The sequence below is a fragment of the Electrona antarctica genome, assembly GCF_951216825.1.
Source record: "Electrona antarctica genome assembly, contig: scaffold_25, whole genome shotgun sequence".
Taxonomy (NCBI): Eukaryota; Metazoa; Chordata; class Actinopteri; order Myctophiformes; family Myctophidae; genus Electrona; species Electrona antarctica.
This window is the reverse complement of record NW_027637034.1, coordinates 921,540-938,145: the sequence shown is the minus strand read 5'-3', so window position 1 is coordinate 938,145 and position 16,606 is coordinate 921,540. Positions and strand designations below refer to the sequence as shown.

Sequence of the window (16,606 nt, the reverse complement as noted above, 5' to 3'; positions counted from 1 at the left end):
CCAAAGTTTCTCCCCCACAGTTCCCTGCAGTGGCCAGTGAAGTCAAACTGTGCGTCAGGTTGGTGGCCATTTTGAAAAACAATGGCTGGCATGGTCACACGACCAATCTAAATAGTACCACTGTATTCCTCATCTTTTAAAATGTATGATTAGTCACCAGAATCAAGATCCTAGGTGGTCTAAAACTTGAGTTATTGTAAAATAACAGCAGGTGGTGGCCATTTTGAAAAATGGCTGCCATGGTCATAGGGAAAATCTAAATTGTACCACTGTATCCCTCATCCTTGAAAATGTAATATTAGTCACCAGAATCAAGATCCTAGGTGGTGTAGAACTTGAGTTATTGTAAAATAACATCAGGTGGCGGCCATTTTGGAAGATGGCTGCCATGGTCACCACGAGACAAATCTATGATGGCCCTATAGCCAAAAATGTTCCTTAAGGCATGCTCTAACTGTCTGCCAAATTAGAATACTTCCCATTATTCAAAAACTAATTTTATTGTTTTGGGAACACTTTTGTCAACTCCGTCAGATACATGTCAACTCCGTCAGACACAAAACCTGATGGAGTTGACGTCTGACGGAGTTGACAAAATGGCATTTGTTTTCATCCTAACCCTCTGTAGTACAATCTATCCATTTAGTTTTTCTTCAGTTGTTAGCTAAACCTAACCCTAAACTAAAATACTAAACATAATTTTGGAATTCTTAACAAAGATCATAATAATGTCCTGACGGAGTTGACATGTAAAAGCTGTGACCACATTGATATCAACATTGTTTGTTTAAAATATCAAACAATTGAATGCTTGTCAGACCAGGTGCTCCACTGTTGCAACAAATATAAACAGGACTTGGAAAAGGAGTCTTCAGGCTAAATCTGTCGACAATATTTTCTGATTAATTTAAGACTTTCAAAAAACCTGACGGAAAATATATAATGAAATTAATGGCATAATAATACTCAACTGTATTAAATTTGCAAGTGCTTTTATTTTTATGAATTCATTTATTTTTAACATAAATAATGCTCTTATGTGTGGGACATGTTTTTTCCACTTTTGTCCCTCATCTCAAGAATGAGTGATATATATATATATATATTGATGGATTTACAGTAGGTAGACAGGAAACGGGGAGGGAGATGCGGTGGAAGACACACAGTAAAATTTGACTGGATCTGGACTCGAACCCGTGACACAATGTCATGCTGGATTACCAGCCAAGGTGCCTGGACCGCTAAGTTGGCCCAGGCCCATTCCATAGTTTTGGAACCAGAGGGGAGAAGACATGGCCAAAGCATTTCCGGGGGTCCCCAGCCAAAAACATTGAGAACCCCTGTCCTAGACCATAAGGGTCGTAACACATTGTATTATTTTTGTACTTTCTGCACGTCCCTGTGTGTAAAGAGGAGGTTCCACATGAAGAGGAGAGGAGCTCCAGTCTGGTCCAGGAGGAACCACAAGCTCCAGAGATTAAAGAGGAACAAGAGGACCTACTTCAAAAACCAGAAGAGGCTGGTGGATCAGCGTTGACATTACTAGCAGTGAAAAGTGAAGAAGATGATGAAGACAGAGAGACAGAGCCTATAGCCGGCACGTCAACTGTACACATGAAAACACAAGCTGATGTAGAGGACTGTGGAACATCACAACCAATTAGTGAATCTGATACTGATGATTGGGAGGAGACTAGGGGAGACCTGAAGTCCTGGAGTCACACAGGGAAGAAAAGTTTTAATTGTACAGAGTGTGGCAAAATGTTTAATCTAAAGGAGAGAAAAAAACACATGAGGATTCATACAGGCGACAGGCCATTTTCTTGTACAGTATGTGGTAAAGGCTTTACTCGGGCGGTTAATCTAAAAACCCACATGAGGATTCATACAGGCGAAAGGCCATTTTCTTGTACAGTATGTGGTAAAGGCTGTTTTACCACAAGAGATCTAAAAACACACATGATGATTCATACAGGCGAAAGGCCATTTTCTTGTACAGTATGTGGTAAAGGCTGTGTTAACACCAGTAATCTAAAAACCCACATGATGACTCATACAGGCGAAAAGCCATTTTCTTGTACAGTATGTGGTAAAGGCTGTGTTACCACCAGTAATCTAAAAACCCACATGATGACTCATACAGGCGAAAGGCCTTTTTCTTGTACAGTATGTGGTAAAGGCTGTGTTACCACCAGTAATCTAAAAACCCACATGATGACTCATACAGGCGAAAGGCCTTTTTCTTGTACAGTATGTGGTAAAGGCTGTGTTACCACCAGTAATCTAAAAACCCATCTGATGACTCATACAGGTGAAAAGCCATTTTCTTGTACAGTTTGTGGTACAGGCTTTACTCTGGCGGGTACTCTAAAAACCCACATGATGACTCATACAGGTGAAAAGCCATTTTCTTGTACAGTATGTGGTACAGGCTTTACTCAGGTGGGTAATCTAACAAGACACATGAGTACTCATACAGGCGAAAAGCCATTTTCTTGTACAGTATGTGGTACAGGCTTTACTCAGGCGGGTAATCTAAAAAGACACATGAGTACTCATACAGGCGAAAAGCCATTAGTTTAAGACATATGGTCAGTCTAATCCTCTAAAGTATTTACATTTTTTTCAGACTTTTTAGCCAGTCTTGCATTTATTTTTATTTTGGAGCGCCGCTTTTTCCATTTAGTTTGTTTATGATTTAAGTTATTTTCAAAGCTGAGCACCCACTGCCTTAAACAAAGAGCAGTCTCCAGAAGAAGCACACGTGTTCTTTCTTTATCTGAATAATATGTATAATCTGACAATATCAACATGACTGAATAAAATACACATTAATAGTTCCTTGTGATGGAGCTTAATTTTATCTTGTGTATGGATCTTATTTTCTATTCAACATGATGGAACTTAATTTTATCTTGCATTATTCCCTCCAGCTCATATGTTCTGGTAGTACAATATGAGCCTCAGTCTGTGTCCACATTTGTCAGTATTTAACAAGTCATATGCATTACAATTTATGCAATAATTATGTTCATTGATATGCAGTAAAGTGCTCACAAGCTGCTGGGTTTGTGTAGATCAGGGTGTTGCTACATCTTACATAATGTACCATCGGACCATGAAGCCACATATGCATCACATTTAAACGATTCTATTTAATCGTCATTTAATATCAATGCTCCTTTGTCAGGTGTGTGCTGTGAACAAAAGGAATTATTTCACATTACCAAACCAGACATTTGAGGTAAAACAAATATGGCGGGTTATATAGGTTTATATAAATTCCATGCAGCCGAAGCTCTTAACTAACCTTTCGTGCTGTCCAGGCTGCTACACACAGCCTACGTTCTTCCCATCATGAGGAAAGTTGTTGTTTTTGGCCAATCCGCCAGAGGTTTTTGCTGCTCCTCTCGCTGTGTTGGGCTGTGTGCCCCGGAAGTAGTTGGCGCAAATTCACAGATATTGCCTGTCTGCCTGCGGTAACATCACATGAGGGCGATGAAAGTGTTAACAACATCCGTGGCCCTTTTCAAGGTTCAATCCTAGGCCCATTATTATTTTCTATTTATATGCTCCCACTTGGCCATATTATAAGAACACATAAAATAAACGTTCACTGTTATGCAGATGATTCTCAGCTCTACATCCCCCTCAAACCTGGCAGCACAGATATATCCCTAATCCTAGCTTGTTTATCAGACATCAAGTGCTGGATGTCCCAGAACTTCCTCCAGCTAAATGACTCTAAATCAGAAATCCTCCTCTTTGGCCCCCCAAATTCCATCCCCGCTTTCCAGTCACAGCTTGGCAATCTGTCCAATAATATAACAAATGCAGCCCGTAATCTAGGCGTGATGTTCGACTCCAGTCTCTCATTTAATCAGCAAGTCACTAAGGTTGTCCAATCCTGTTTCTTCCAACTCCGTAATATAGCAAAAATAAAATCATTCATCTCATTTCCTGACCTTGAGAAGGTAATCCATGCCTTCATCACAACACGCTTAGATTATTGCAACTCACTATATTCCGGACTCAATAAAAAAACTATCTCCCGCCTTCAAATGGTCCAGAACTCAGCAGCCAGATTATTAACAAATTCCAGAAGGCGTGACCACATTACCCCTGTCCTCGCCTCCCTCCACTGGCTGCCTGTTCATTTTAGGATTGATTTTAAAATTTTAATTACCACTTTTAAGGCACTAAATGGCTTGGCCCCCATCTACATACAAGACATGCTGGAGCCCCATAGGCCAACACGTAGCCTTAGATCGGCAAGCAAGGCTCTCCTGGTAGTTCCAGCTACCCAGCGTGTCACCATGGGTGACTGGGCTTTCTCGGCCCGTGCACCTAGGCTGTGGAATGCCCTACCAGAGGCCCTAAGACAAATCACCCTATTGAGCTCTTTTAAATCACAGCTAAAAACCCACTTGTTCACGATGGCTTTTACTTAAATTATTGATTGTTTTTATTTTGTGTTCATCTGTTTGTATTAATATTTCTTATTGTTGTTGTTTTATTCTACTACTGCATTTTAACCTGTATTGGAAAGCACTTCGTAACATTGTTTTAAAAAGTGCTTTATAAATAAAGTTTATTATTATTATTATTATTATACATGGTAATGAGAATGTAGGCCACTGACATGGACCAAGTTATTGTGGAACACCTTTTATTTCCCCATTAGAAAAAGAAGGCTCTATTTTTGTCCATGCTAAACCCCTTATCCCTAAACTTATTTGCCTTTTTTTTTTTTTTAACTATTTTGAAAAACCTTTTCTTTAACTATTCAAAAAGTTTTACAAATGGTAAAAACATAAATAAATAAAAAAAGGCAAAGAAGTTTAGGGAAAAGGGGTATAGCATGGACGGAAATTGAGCCCCCAATGTACAACATTTCTGGTGTGAAATGGCACAAAGTATTCCCACAAAAAGACCACCCCAAAAACCGACAGATGTGCCCTTTTGTGGGATTTGAGCACCTGCCCCCTCAGTGCTCTCTGCACGGCCCTGGCACGCACACATATACACGCACGCACACGTGCGCGCGCACACACACGCACGCATGCACGCGCACGCACGCACGCACGCACGCACACACACAAGCACACACACACACACACACACACAATGTTTGCTCTGCGAATATAGGCAATCTACAAGGTCAGAACACATTGCATCGCAACATGTTGTGAGCTTGGAGATCAGCTATTTTCACGATTTGACACATGAAGTAACTAGGGCTGACGAGATTAAAAGATGACACAGTTGTAGCAGCTAGATGTCAGGTCATTAAGGTTGTTCGTTCCAGAGAGTAGGACCATAGGGACTAAATCCACCTTCAGCACATGTACATGTTACTCTAGGTACAGTTAGGAGACCCGTGTCTGTTGATCTGAGAGTTCTGATTGGTTTATAGCTAGTGAGCAGGTCAGAGATGTACAGCTGGGATTGGGTAGCATTTTTAACAATTGATAACAATGATTTGTCAACCTATTTATCAAGATATGGACTCAAATGTTCACCATTTGTTTTCAATGACACACTCATACTGTGTTATACTCATACCAATAACCTGTTTTTAAAATCTTATATTCTAAAGTTCCCAGGTGAAATTTAAAACTGCACAAATCATGTTTAACCCATTCTGGGCGGGAACCCCTTTTGGTGTGATGTGAATTTACTGTAATAGTTCTCTGTTTGAATGGTAAAGATTGCGCAAATAAACGGAGACAGAAACTTTGTCAAATTATCTAGGTGGGATACATTTATTCCCAGCGAGATATACCATTACCGAAATACATGGAAAAGTCACATGCAATTTGGAGATATAGCCCAACAAGTCGGGGTATTCACTGTGTTGTTGTATCCAAAAGTGTATCAGTGATTGTCTTCTGAACGCAGACTTCAGTGTTTCATCGCAAGACAATTCTATTAAACTCTCCTGCTCATCAGCAGTGAAGTCCTTGGGCATTTCAGAAGTTTCAATGCTGAACGCGTTTCTCATCCAGTTATTATCTTCAGCTGTCACTGGAAAATATTCACGGAACTGTTGCCTGAGTGAGACAATGTGCGCAACGATGCTGTCCCTCACATCGTTATCGAGGGTCAGGTGGTTGTCTGACAGAAAGGTCTCCAATGTGGGGAAAGATGAAACATCTCCTGCCTTGGCTTTGATTTCAAACAGCTCCATCTTTTTCACAATAGCATTAATTTTATCTTGCACATCAAATACATTGACGGAGAGCCCCTGTAGCCCCAAATTCAGGTCGTTAAAACGAGAGAATATATCCGACACGTATGCCAGTTGACTGAGCCACACATGGTCGTCGAAAACACCAGATAAGGGGAAGCTTTTGTCCTGTAAGAATGTTTGTACCTCTCTGTGCAATTCGAAAAGCCTTGTAAGTACCTTCCCTCTCGCCACCGTACTTCTGTATGGAGCAACAGTTGAACATGCTCGCTGCCCATTTCGTCACAGAGCACATGGAATAGGCGAGAATGCATAGGTTGGGCTTTAATGAAATTGACAGTTTTCACAGCCGTGTCCAACACAGCCTTAAGTTCTCCTGGCATCTTCTTCACCGCCAAGGCCTGACGATGTATGCTGCAGTGGGTCCATTGCATCCCCGGTGCCACCTCACGTATCCGCGCTGCAACTCCCTTGTGGCGACCTGTCATAGCCCGTGCGCCGTCTGTACACACGCCACAACACATTTTCCAGTCAAGCCCATTCTCTTGGAAAAAAGCGTTAAGCAGATTGAATATGTCCTCAGCTGTAGTTCTGGTTTCTAGTGGTTTACAGAACAGAAAGTCCTCCTGAGCTGCTCCAAATCTGCGACATCAGTTGACTCGTCCAGCTGGATGGAATAGTAGCGGCTACTTTGTATGTGGTCTACCAGTGTATTTTTAACATCATCTGCCATGGCCTCTACTCTCCTCGACAATGTGTCGTTGGAAAGTGGAATCATATTCAACCTTTTGGCCATCTTCTCCCCACACATTATGCGTGTCATCTCTTTCGCTATTGGCAGGCACAATTCTTCTCCAATTGTGTGTGGTTTACCTGCTTTAGCAATGCAGAGGCTTGCACGAAATGAGCATTCTTGTGCTTTAGCTACAGGTGTAGCAGCTGAGTGTATACTGGACTTGGCCTCCTTCAGTGACACTAGCTTTCTTTGAAAGAATTCAAGTGGTTTGTTTGCGTGGTCTGCGTGTTTGGTTTGAAGATGCCGTTTGAGATGCGCGGGCTTCATACACTCATTGCTAAGAGTGTTACTACATAATACACACTGTGGTATGGGGTCTGCCTCTGTCCCACTCCAAGTGAATCCAAATGTAATGTAGCGCGGGTCATATTTCGCAGATGTGACTTATATGCCTTGGAATGTGTTCTGAGGGCAGCATTCAATTTAATTGGCCCTCGCGTGCGTCCAATCAGCAAGGGTGGGATTCGGGGCTAATAGTGAAAGGGGGCGGGGCTAAGAGTGGGGGGCGGGTTCAATTTTTTTTGAATTTTCTCAGGTCTCAGGGCAGCTTAAATGCTATACAAACACCAATGTTAAATTGCTGCCCTGAGGGCAGCTTTTGAATGCTGGTCTCAGGGCATCATTTGCATCATCAGGGCATCATTTGAGACCAGCATTCAAAAGCTGCCCTCAGGGCAGCAATTTAAAATGGTTATATGAATGCCACAGACGAAAAAGTCCACACTATTTATCCATAATGTAAAAATGATAGATAAGGGGTCAGGACAACGAGGCCTTTTCGTGGAGGGGTCAGAATGACATTTTGACTTAGACTGTTTTTTGTCTGTGATACTATAGCATTTAAGCTGCCCTGAGACCAGCATTCAAAAGCTGCCCTCAGGGCAGCAATTTAACATTGGTGTTTGTATAGCATTTAAGCTGCCCTGAGACCAGTATTCCAAAAGCTGCCCTCAGGGCAGCAATTTAACATTAGGGTATGTATAGCATGGACAGTTGCAGAAACATCATTGCCTTCCTTGACCGTGCATTAATTAACTTGATCATAAAACTGGACACAGACATGCACACAACCCCTCCTGTCATGTTCTGTGACATGTTCTGTATTTAGTTAGTTTTACTTTACTGTTTTCCTGTGATTTTGTAATATTGTGTCTTAGTTCCAGTTTGAGTTGCGTTACCCTTGTGTGCTTTTATTTTGTATTGTTCCTAGTGTTTCCTGTATGCCTTGTTACTGTTTGCCTGCCTTGTCTAACCTGTACTGTGATAGTGTGTCCTCTGAGTTCCCCAGCCTATCACAGTGTTGATTGTCAGTTGTGTTCACCTGTGTCCTTTTATCCCTGTGCCTTACTCCCCTGTTCTTTGAGTTCCTTCATTCAACTCTGTTGGCTGCCCAGAGAAGAGTACTGCCGCTACACTACAGGTTAGTAACAAAATCCTTATAGGTGCAAGGCTCAGTTATGCATGATAGAATGAAGAAAATGCCAATACTCAATATGTCCTTTTACACATTATCTTATTTACCTCTGACGAACAGACAATTCATACGCGTTTCGGCCTAGTTGGCCTTGACTATTCTGTCTGCGTTTAGGTCCTAAATCCTGCCTCGCTCTGTGACACCTTCCCTCTGCAGTGATCTAAAAGTGACTGGAGGCTGTCTTATTTTTCTCCAAAAGCCCTAAAATATGATGGTTATTGAACACATTAACCCTTAGAAGAGCAATGACGCCAATTGGCGTCAAGTAATGACATTCTGGAGGAGAGCAATGACGCCAATTGGCGTCTTTCTAGTTTCTTATTAATCTAAACTACATTACCCAGAATTCCCATGTCACGTGACACACGTGTATGCTTTCCTATTGGAAACTGACGCCCAGCCCCCAGTGAACAGGGGGGTTGGTTGACTCCTCCGAGGTGGGCACTGGAGGAAGAGTTTTTCAGCCAGGTTTGCAGTCGCCGCAAAAAAAACAATCTGAAAAATGATCCATCCGTGTCCAGTGGCATTCTCCAGTCCCACTGTCCCAGACCGTTGGCCGGGCTGCAACATCCACCCTCGCGGATTACACGTGTGCAATGTTTTTTCTTCTCCCCACCGGAGTTACCACCAAGGCTGATGCCTTCGCTAAAAGGTAATTTTATTGTATTCGAAAATGCCCTAATATGACATGTCTAGTAAGACGATCCCTATATTTGGCCCGAGCCGACCTAGTGCTGATATCAGATAGATGTGGTAGAACCATATATGGATAGATCTAACTGGTTTAGTCATCGTGACAGGCATAGTCGGAGAATATATAACAAGGGTCGGTACTATAGGTGATCGACGTAGCTAACAAACATCTGATCAAATGAATGTATTGTACTGTGTCTTTGTGGGCCGAATCGTGGCATACAAATAGATGTTTGTATAATTAGTATCACGATAAAATAATATGGCGACGTTAGAATGACACCACCAATGAGTGATCGCGGGTAATGTAGCTGCCCAGCGTATATCCAGCACCATCTCGTCACCACATTCCACTGGCTGTTGGCTAGTAGTAGTTGCTAACAAACACTGCACAAATGGTACTGGCTATTGGCCGGGCCACAAGCCCGGGCAATAGCCAGTACCAATGTTGCTGGATGATTGCGACGCAATGGTGCTGGATATACCCTGGGCAGCTAGCTACATTACCAGCGATCACTCATTGGTGTTTCATTCTAACGTTGCCATATTATTTTATCGTGATACTACTTATACAAGCATCTATTTGTATTTGTCATGCCACGACTCGGCCCACAAAGACACTGCACAATAAAATCATTTGATCGCCAGCAGCCGGGTAAAACGCCACGTAATAGTAGCGTGCACTGACTACAGCTAAAATGTTTATTTCCTTTTATATATTTAGAACTGGCATCAGATGAGGAGGAGGAGGATGAAGAGTCAAGACTGCGATGGCGTTCTCCGACACTGAACCGGATTCATTCATTCATTCATTTCAGGGGGTGGCAGTTTTTGGGTGTTTTTTTTATTTAGCCTACTCACACATAACCTGACTCCGCCAGATGGGGCAGCAGAGAGTACACTGGGTTCCCCCCTCCTGCTCCCATCTGGGAACTCTCAGGCAGACTTGATGCCCGGCCACAAAATGGCCTGGCCAATCAGCAGCAGCTAGAAGCTAGAAGCTGCTGCTAGAAGTTGCTAGAAGCTGCTGCTGATTGGCCAGGCCGTTTTGTGGCCGGGCATCAAGTCTGCCTGAGAGTTCCCAGATGGGAGCAGGAGGGGGGAACACAGTGTACTCTCTGCGGCCCCATCTGGCGGAGTCAGGTTAACTCACACACACACACCGTCAAGGACTGGGTTTGGGGACATTTGGGAGGAGTAGCTCTGATCCATAGCTCTAAATGCGCATTTAGAGCTATGGATCAGAGCTAGGGGAGGAGTAACTGTTTTGTATGTAGGCCTATTTATTTTCTGTAATATTTATCATTTAATTATGTTAGTCGTAAAAAATAAAATACGCTTTTACAATGAGTTAGACCTGTCATGACTATTTTGTTCACTATTGTGAGGTTTATTGTATATGACTAAGCAAGTTTCAACTGTTATTTACTCTGTAACGGTAGATGGTAATAACTCAATTTCTTTTTTATAATACAGTATACATTCAAGTCTATATTTTGATACATATCATGGGCACCAAGTCATATCAAAACAATGTCCTTGGATGTGTTTTTTTATCAAAACTGTGTTTCTTCATAACAGGTTTTTGAGATACATGCATGAATAGACAAGGTACTGGTAAGACTATGTAAACATGGTATACATCAAAATGTGCGTTAGAATGTCTAATTTTACCCCACAAAATAATTCAGTTTATATGATGTTCCAATTCAGATGTATGGGGACTTTTAGCTGGATAGGTCAGATTGATCATGACTGACCATGCTATTTATAGATGGCAAAATATCTACAGTGGTACATGTGAGAAACTTTTTATTTTATTTTAATTGAACTAGACAACTCACCCTTTAAAATGAGATATTGCATGGCTATGTACACCCAGCAGAAAAAAAGTTATTTAGAAAATAAAACTTCAACCGGGCATAACTTTTTTTGTTGTCCTAGAAACACTACCCAGTGTAAATGCAGGCTCTTTTAAATGGCTTCCAACACAAAAACTAAACATTTTATCAACTCAGTTCATTTTATTCCTGGAAGCAGACAAGTCAAGCTTTCTCTGAAGGTCTTTCGTTGTCACAATTCACACCAGAGAATTTTCAATAAATCATTCAAAAACGGGATTATGCCATAGAGAAGTCTACCTACTATATAGAAATCCTTGAAACTCTCAAAGAGTTAATGGGATGCTGTTCCGTGATCTCTTTGGTGGGAAGACTGAATATGATGTGGTGAGTATTGTGCTGATGCACTGTACATTACTACATGCATCCTGACTGTACTCTTTAATCCATAGTTATAGCCTAACACTGTTAATGAAATATTCTCAATATGTGAAATATCCTGTGTTTTTTCTACAGGTTCAATCCATCCTCTTGACACTTGGTATGCCAGAGCAATCCCTCTTGGATGCTGGACAAACAACCTGCAGCTATTTCATTCAGGAAGACGATACATGGAGATTTAAGGTATGACTGCAACTAATATTGGAGTAACAACTTCATCTCTGAAATGTTCAAGAATAGGCTGTCTTTGCACGTCATTCAATCAGATCACTAAAAATGTTTTGTTTTGTGTTTTCCAGGAACCAGAGGAGTATTACACAGTGCAGGAGTTAAAGGCAGAACTGCTAATAGAGGATGTTATGTATACACTTACATGTGTGATTTGCTCACTGGAAGAAGTGTTCTCCTCCCTGCGTTGCGATGCTGATGAAACATCTTGTGACGTCTTCATGGACCTGTTGAAACGAATGCTTCATCTGGATCCAGAGGGGAGGATAACACCTGACCAGGTGTTGGACCATCCCTTCATCACCATGCCTCTCCTATGACCGTCTCAAGGTGTTTGTGGGGTCAACCATTGCAAATGTAATGCACTCCCAGTTATTGGTATTGGATTTTGTGTACAGTACATGTTTGACTATGACAACGCCACAATATGGTGATGTCGGCCAACACTGATCCAGACAGGACACTATGCTACCTAAGACACTTCAGTCAACTGAAACTGAGATCATGTGTGACCCATGGGGTGTACCATTTGTGATCACAGTACTCTTAGTAGTTATACTGTAAGAACACATGCACTATCACTGACTGTTACTATATGACTATAGATAGATAGATACTTTATTCGTCCTTTCGGAAATTTGTTTTGTGCACAGCAGTCATCAGGATATACATAAAACATATGCAAACAAACAGTACATACACATACTATACACACTGCTGTTGCAGTGCTGCTAATAGATGATGTTATGTATACACTTACATGTGTGATATTATCTGCTGCTAAGTGTTGTCTCTCACCTGCACAACAGACTGTGATTCTATATTAGTATATTATATACATTTCATGTGTTTATTTTACATTTTGTATTTAATATTGCACTTGCAAGTTTATATTGTACATACCAGTACTGTATATGACATCACATCAAACTGCATTTGATTGAGTTTTTCTTTCTCTTCTGCACTGTAATGTTTTATGTATTTTTGTTTTAAAATAAGCATTTCTAATTGTATGTATTATTCCCTTGCACATTATGTAGGCCTATATTAGACATGTTATATTAGACATTGTGTTATGTTCACATCATTGGCTGCATTCCAACTGAGAAGAAATTAGCACAATACATTTTGTAAATAATTGTTCTATTGATATATGTTTTAAGTTGTAAACATGGTTGAAATAAAACGTGTTACCTTGAAATATGCGTTGTGTACGTTCTTAAATTTGGCCCAGAACAGGTTTTAAAACATTCATATTTTCCAGTTAACTTATATCTCTACATTTATTGATTGTATACTAGATAGAACGTCCTTGCGGTCATGTTTCCATCCATCCATGTCCTATATATGTATTAGTAAAGGCTATTAAATTAGTGTCTATTTGGGGGTCCTTGGCGTGACGTTTGGGAACCACTGATATACAGCAGGGTATAAAGCCTTTTAAAACAAACAGCAGCATGTTGTGCACTCTCTGTAAGTAAACATTGCACTTTAACATTGTCACCACAAACAATAATAGCAATGATTGTTACAAGAACATATAGCCATTTTAACACACCTGAAACATTGCACACTAGAAAGCTGAAAGAGTGATAACAGTTCCATGTGATGATAGACCTATTACTGTAGTTCTGCTGAAACTCATCAGAGTCAAAGAGGTGTGAAATGGTCTCAGTTCATCCAAAATGTGATCATTAGCAGGTGATCTGTCCAATGCCAGACAACGAGTGACCATTAACACGTTAATCTCTGCATTTGAATGCATATAGTGAATGAAGCATCAGCCATCATCATTTAGCATGTGTACATTTTAACATGGGGAAAGAATGTGGGGTTTGTTCATTATTTAGCATTTGAAAAACATTGAATAAAAGTGCATTCATCACCACCATATTGAGAGAGAACCCTGCAAAAATGTATCAGCTTATGTTTTTGTTCAGTGTATTTTCATTCAATCCCTTCCAGTTTCACTATGACTTATATGACTGGATATGGAGACAGTAACCTCTATTACTGAACAAACAAATAATTAATATAGGATATAATTGAATAAGTATAATGATATATCCTGATTTATCTTGACTTATCCTGATCATTTATTAATACTATGGACACATGTTTCTGCACACAGGCCTACACATTACACAATGGGATTTCACTGTAAATATAGATAAGAAATGAAATGAAACCAATAGCGCACAATAGGATATGAGACTTTGATTTGACAATATACTTATTTGCTGTTCCAGTCCTGTACAGAAACCAGACGACTGTCTTCTATACTAAAGTGGAAACAAATTGAACCTACATTACAACCTAACACATAAAATACAAGGGGTGCTGTATATAGGCTACTTGTAAAAGACAAGATGTGAAGGCTTGTCTACTATTTATAAATATTGTTTGAAACAAATAGGCCTAACTGTTTTACTTCCGTTTTCTTGTTTTTAATAAATGTTTAAAGTCAAGATTTGTTTTTTATCTGTGGTTTGTAAGTGTTCCAAGATAAATTAAGATAAATGGGATGTAAATCACAGTATGAGCAGTTGTTTCTTCACCAGAGCTGGTTCTCCTTGGTTCTGATGTTACTGAAATAATGTGGAGAAATCCTCAAGATGAATGGCTCTGCTGCAGTAACAATTAATTCATATCCACTTATTCAATAGTTAGATTGTACATATTTATCCAGATACTGAGTAAGTCATTTTTGGATGAACTACTATACTGCTTTTTAAGGTTTATTATAAACCAGCAGTTGTTATGCACCACATGTGGAAGAACTCCCAGAAAACAGCAGGTATGCTGGCACTCTTATTTATTTTACATCACAATGAAATACTGTTCTGTTTCCCACTGCATTTGATTGAGTTTTTCTTTCTCTTCTGCACTGTAATGTTTTATGTATTTTTGTTTTAGTAATGATTTTATATATGTTTCCTGATGTGTGCAAAGCACATTGAAATGCCTTGTTGGAATTTGCTATACCAATAACGTTATTTTATATTTATGCTGGCTCCTGCTTTGACTTTGAGAAACTCCTCAATGGATCACTAGACTAGTAGACTAAATATTGTTCAACCAAAGTGGACTGTTATGTTCAAGTGGACTCTGTTTTCGACCATTGAATGGTTTTTCTCCAGATTAACTGGAAAACCAGTTCTTAAAGGGGCATTCCACTCATTTTCAACATTTTACTATGTCATTATATACCTTAGAGCTGTAACAAAAATAATAATAATACACAAAACCAAAACTAATAGACATCAACAACAACAGGGGACAACTAAGCTCTTTCATGTAGGCCAATGGGGGCCACGGCCCAATACCCCACCCCCCCCCCCCTCCCTGCCTCCCCCTTCCCCTCAACAACAAACACCTTGTGAAAGGTGTTACCTGATTGGCCAGAGAGGGCCGTGCTACTCTGACCAACCAGGTTACAGCTTCACTAAGTACCCTGACTAGACTGCATATATAGTGTTGGTAAATCAGTGTTTTCTTCAGAGCAGATCATTTGAACCTACAGAAAGCAGCAGGAGAAAGATAGAGGACAAACACACCATGACTACATTAATGACCAGGAGACAACAGGAGAGCAAAGGATTAAAACTCAAAGTAGGAGGTCTGAAAAAGCATCGCTTTGAACCATACCAGCGCTCTTCAAGGACATGTACAGGTAAGCATCAACCACACAGTACACTTCTCGTCTTATCTTATCTTGAAATAAAATGTATTATGCAACTTGAGTAAAGACATGTGAATTACACATGTTTCCATTTACCTGCAGTTTTATTTCTATATATTACTTACTGTCAAGGCTAATGTGAAACTATTAGCCTGCTAGTCAAACTTGTACATAATTGTAGCTTGATGAATTCATTGTGTTAGTGATACAATTAATGTGTAACTCAGCTCATGTATTTGTTGAGCCGAGCGTATCAATCACAGATTTAATAGTTCACAGCTTTAATTGATCATGTTTGGGGAGTATTATTTTGTGTATGATATTCCATGAGTCACTCACAAGGGTCTAAAATTATCTCTCTTCTCTCTGTAGGTGCTCAGAAGAAGCAGTTGCCTTTTCAAAAACCTTCCGTGGGCAAATCCGTCGAGGTCACCACCCCAATGGCAGACGTCCTGACTACGATCGTCCCCCGACACTCCATAATGTCCTTCCCCACTAGCTCTGATCCAGAGTGGGACAGAGTCGAGCAGGACGCAATGAACTGCTTGTTTAGCTCGGATCCAGAGGGGGGCAGAGTCAAGCTGGACGGCGTGTTCAACGCTGTTGATGTCCCGTCCCCAACACCACTGGTCATGGTGACCTCCAGCTCCTCCCAACACTCGGACGGTCCAGAGAGTTACATGGTGTCTGAGATGGACCTGCTGGACAGAGGCCAGTACCTGGTCCAGAGCTTCATGGGGGAAGGAAGCTTTGGGACGGTGGCCAAAGCCATCAGCACGTTCACCGGTGACACAGTGGCCATCAAGATATTGAAGAATCGCCACAATCACGATGAATTGGCAGCACATGAGGTAAGCAATAGCATTGTTCTTGAAGATTTTAATATTTGGCTCTGATTTATCATTAAGTTATCTAATCTAAATCTTTCTTGTATTCCTAGATGGCTGTGTTGCAAATGATGAAAGTCCTGGACCCTGACACGTGTGGAACAGTGAGATTTTACGACAGCTTTGTGCATAAAGGATTGAGATGCATGGTGTGATGATCGGGGATCATATTATGTTATTGTTGTGAGATATTATGAATAGCCTTCGTATGGGCCTATTTATATTTACTAGAGTTCTCACATTATTATTGGCTACTACACAGTACCAGGTGGGGGGAGTGGTTGCCTGTGTGTGTTTTCCCTAATCCTCCGCAGGTGGACTGATTGATGATTTACACCTAGAGAAGCTGGCCCGTCTGTCAGGGAGTGATCGGC

General features: G+C 40.7%; 1 protein-coding gene across 1 annotated transcript in view; it reads left to right on the top strand.

Annotated features, from left to right (window-relative positions):
• LOC306919348 (uncharacterized protein) overlaps positions 1 to 6,595 on the top strand; it is a gene marked incomplete at both ends in the record, with an annotated part of 176,386 nt that extends 169,791 nt beyond the window's left edge. Inside the window, one exon of the mRNA XM_079532143.1 lies at positions 6,531 to 6,595. Coding sequence (XP_079388269.1) covers positions 6,531 to 6,595 — 65 coding nt within the window. The remainder of the gene's footprint in view (positions 1 to 6,530) is intronic.
• Positions 6,596 to 16,606: the final 10,011 nt, after the last annotated feature.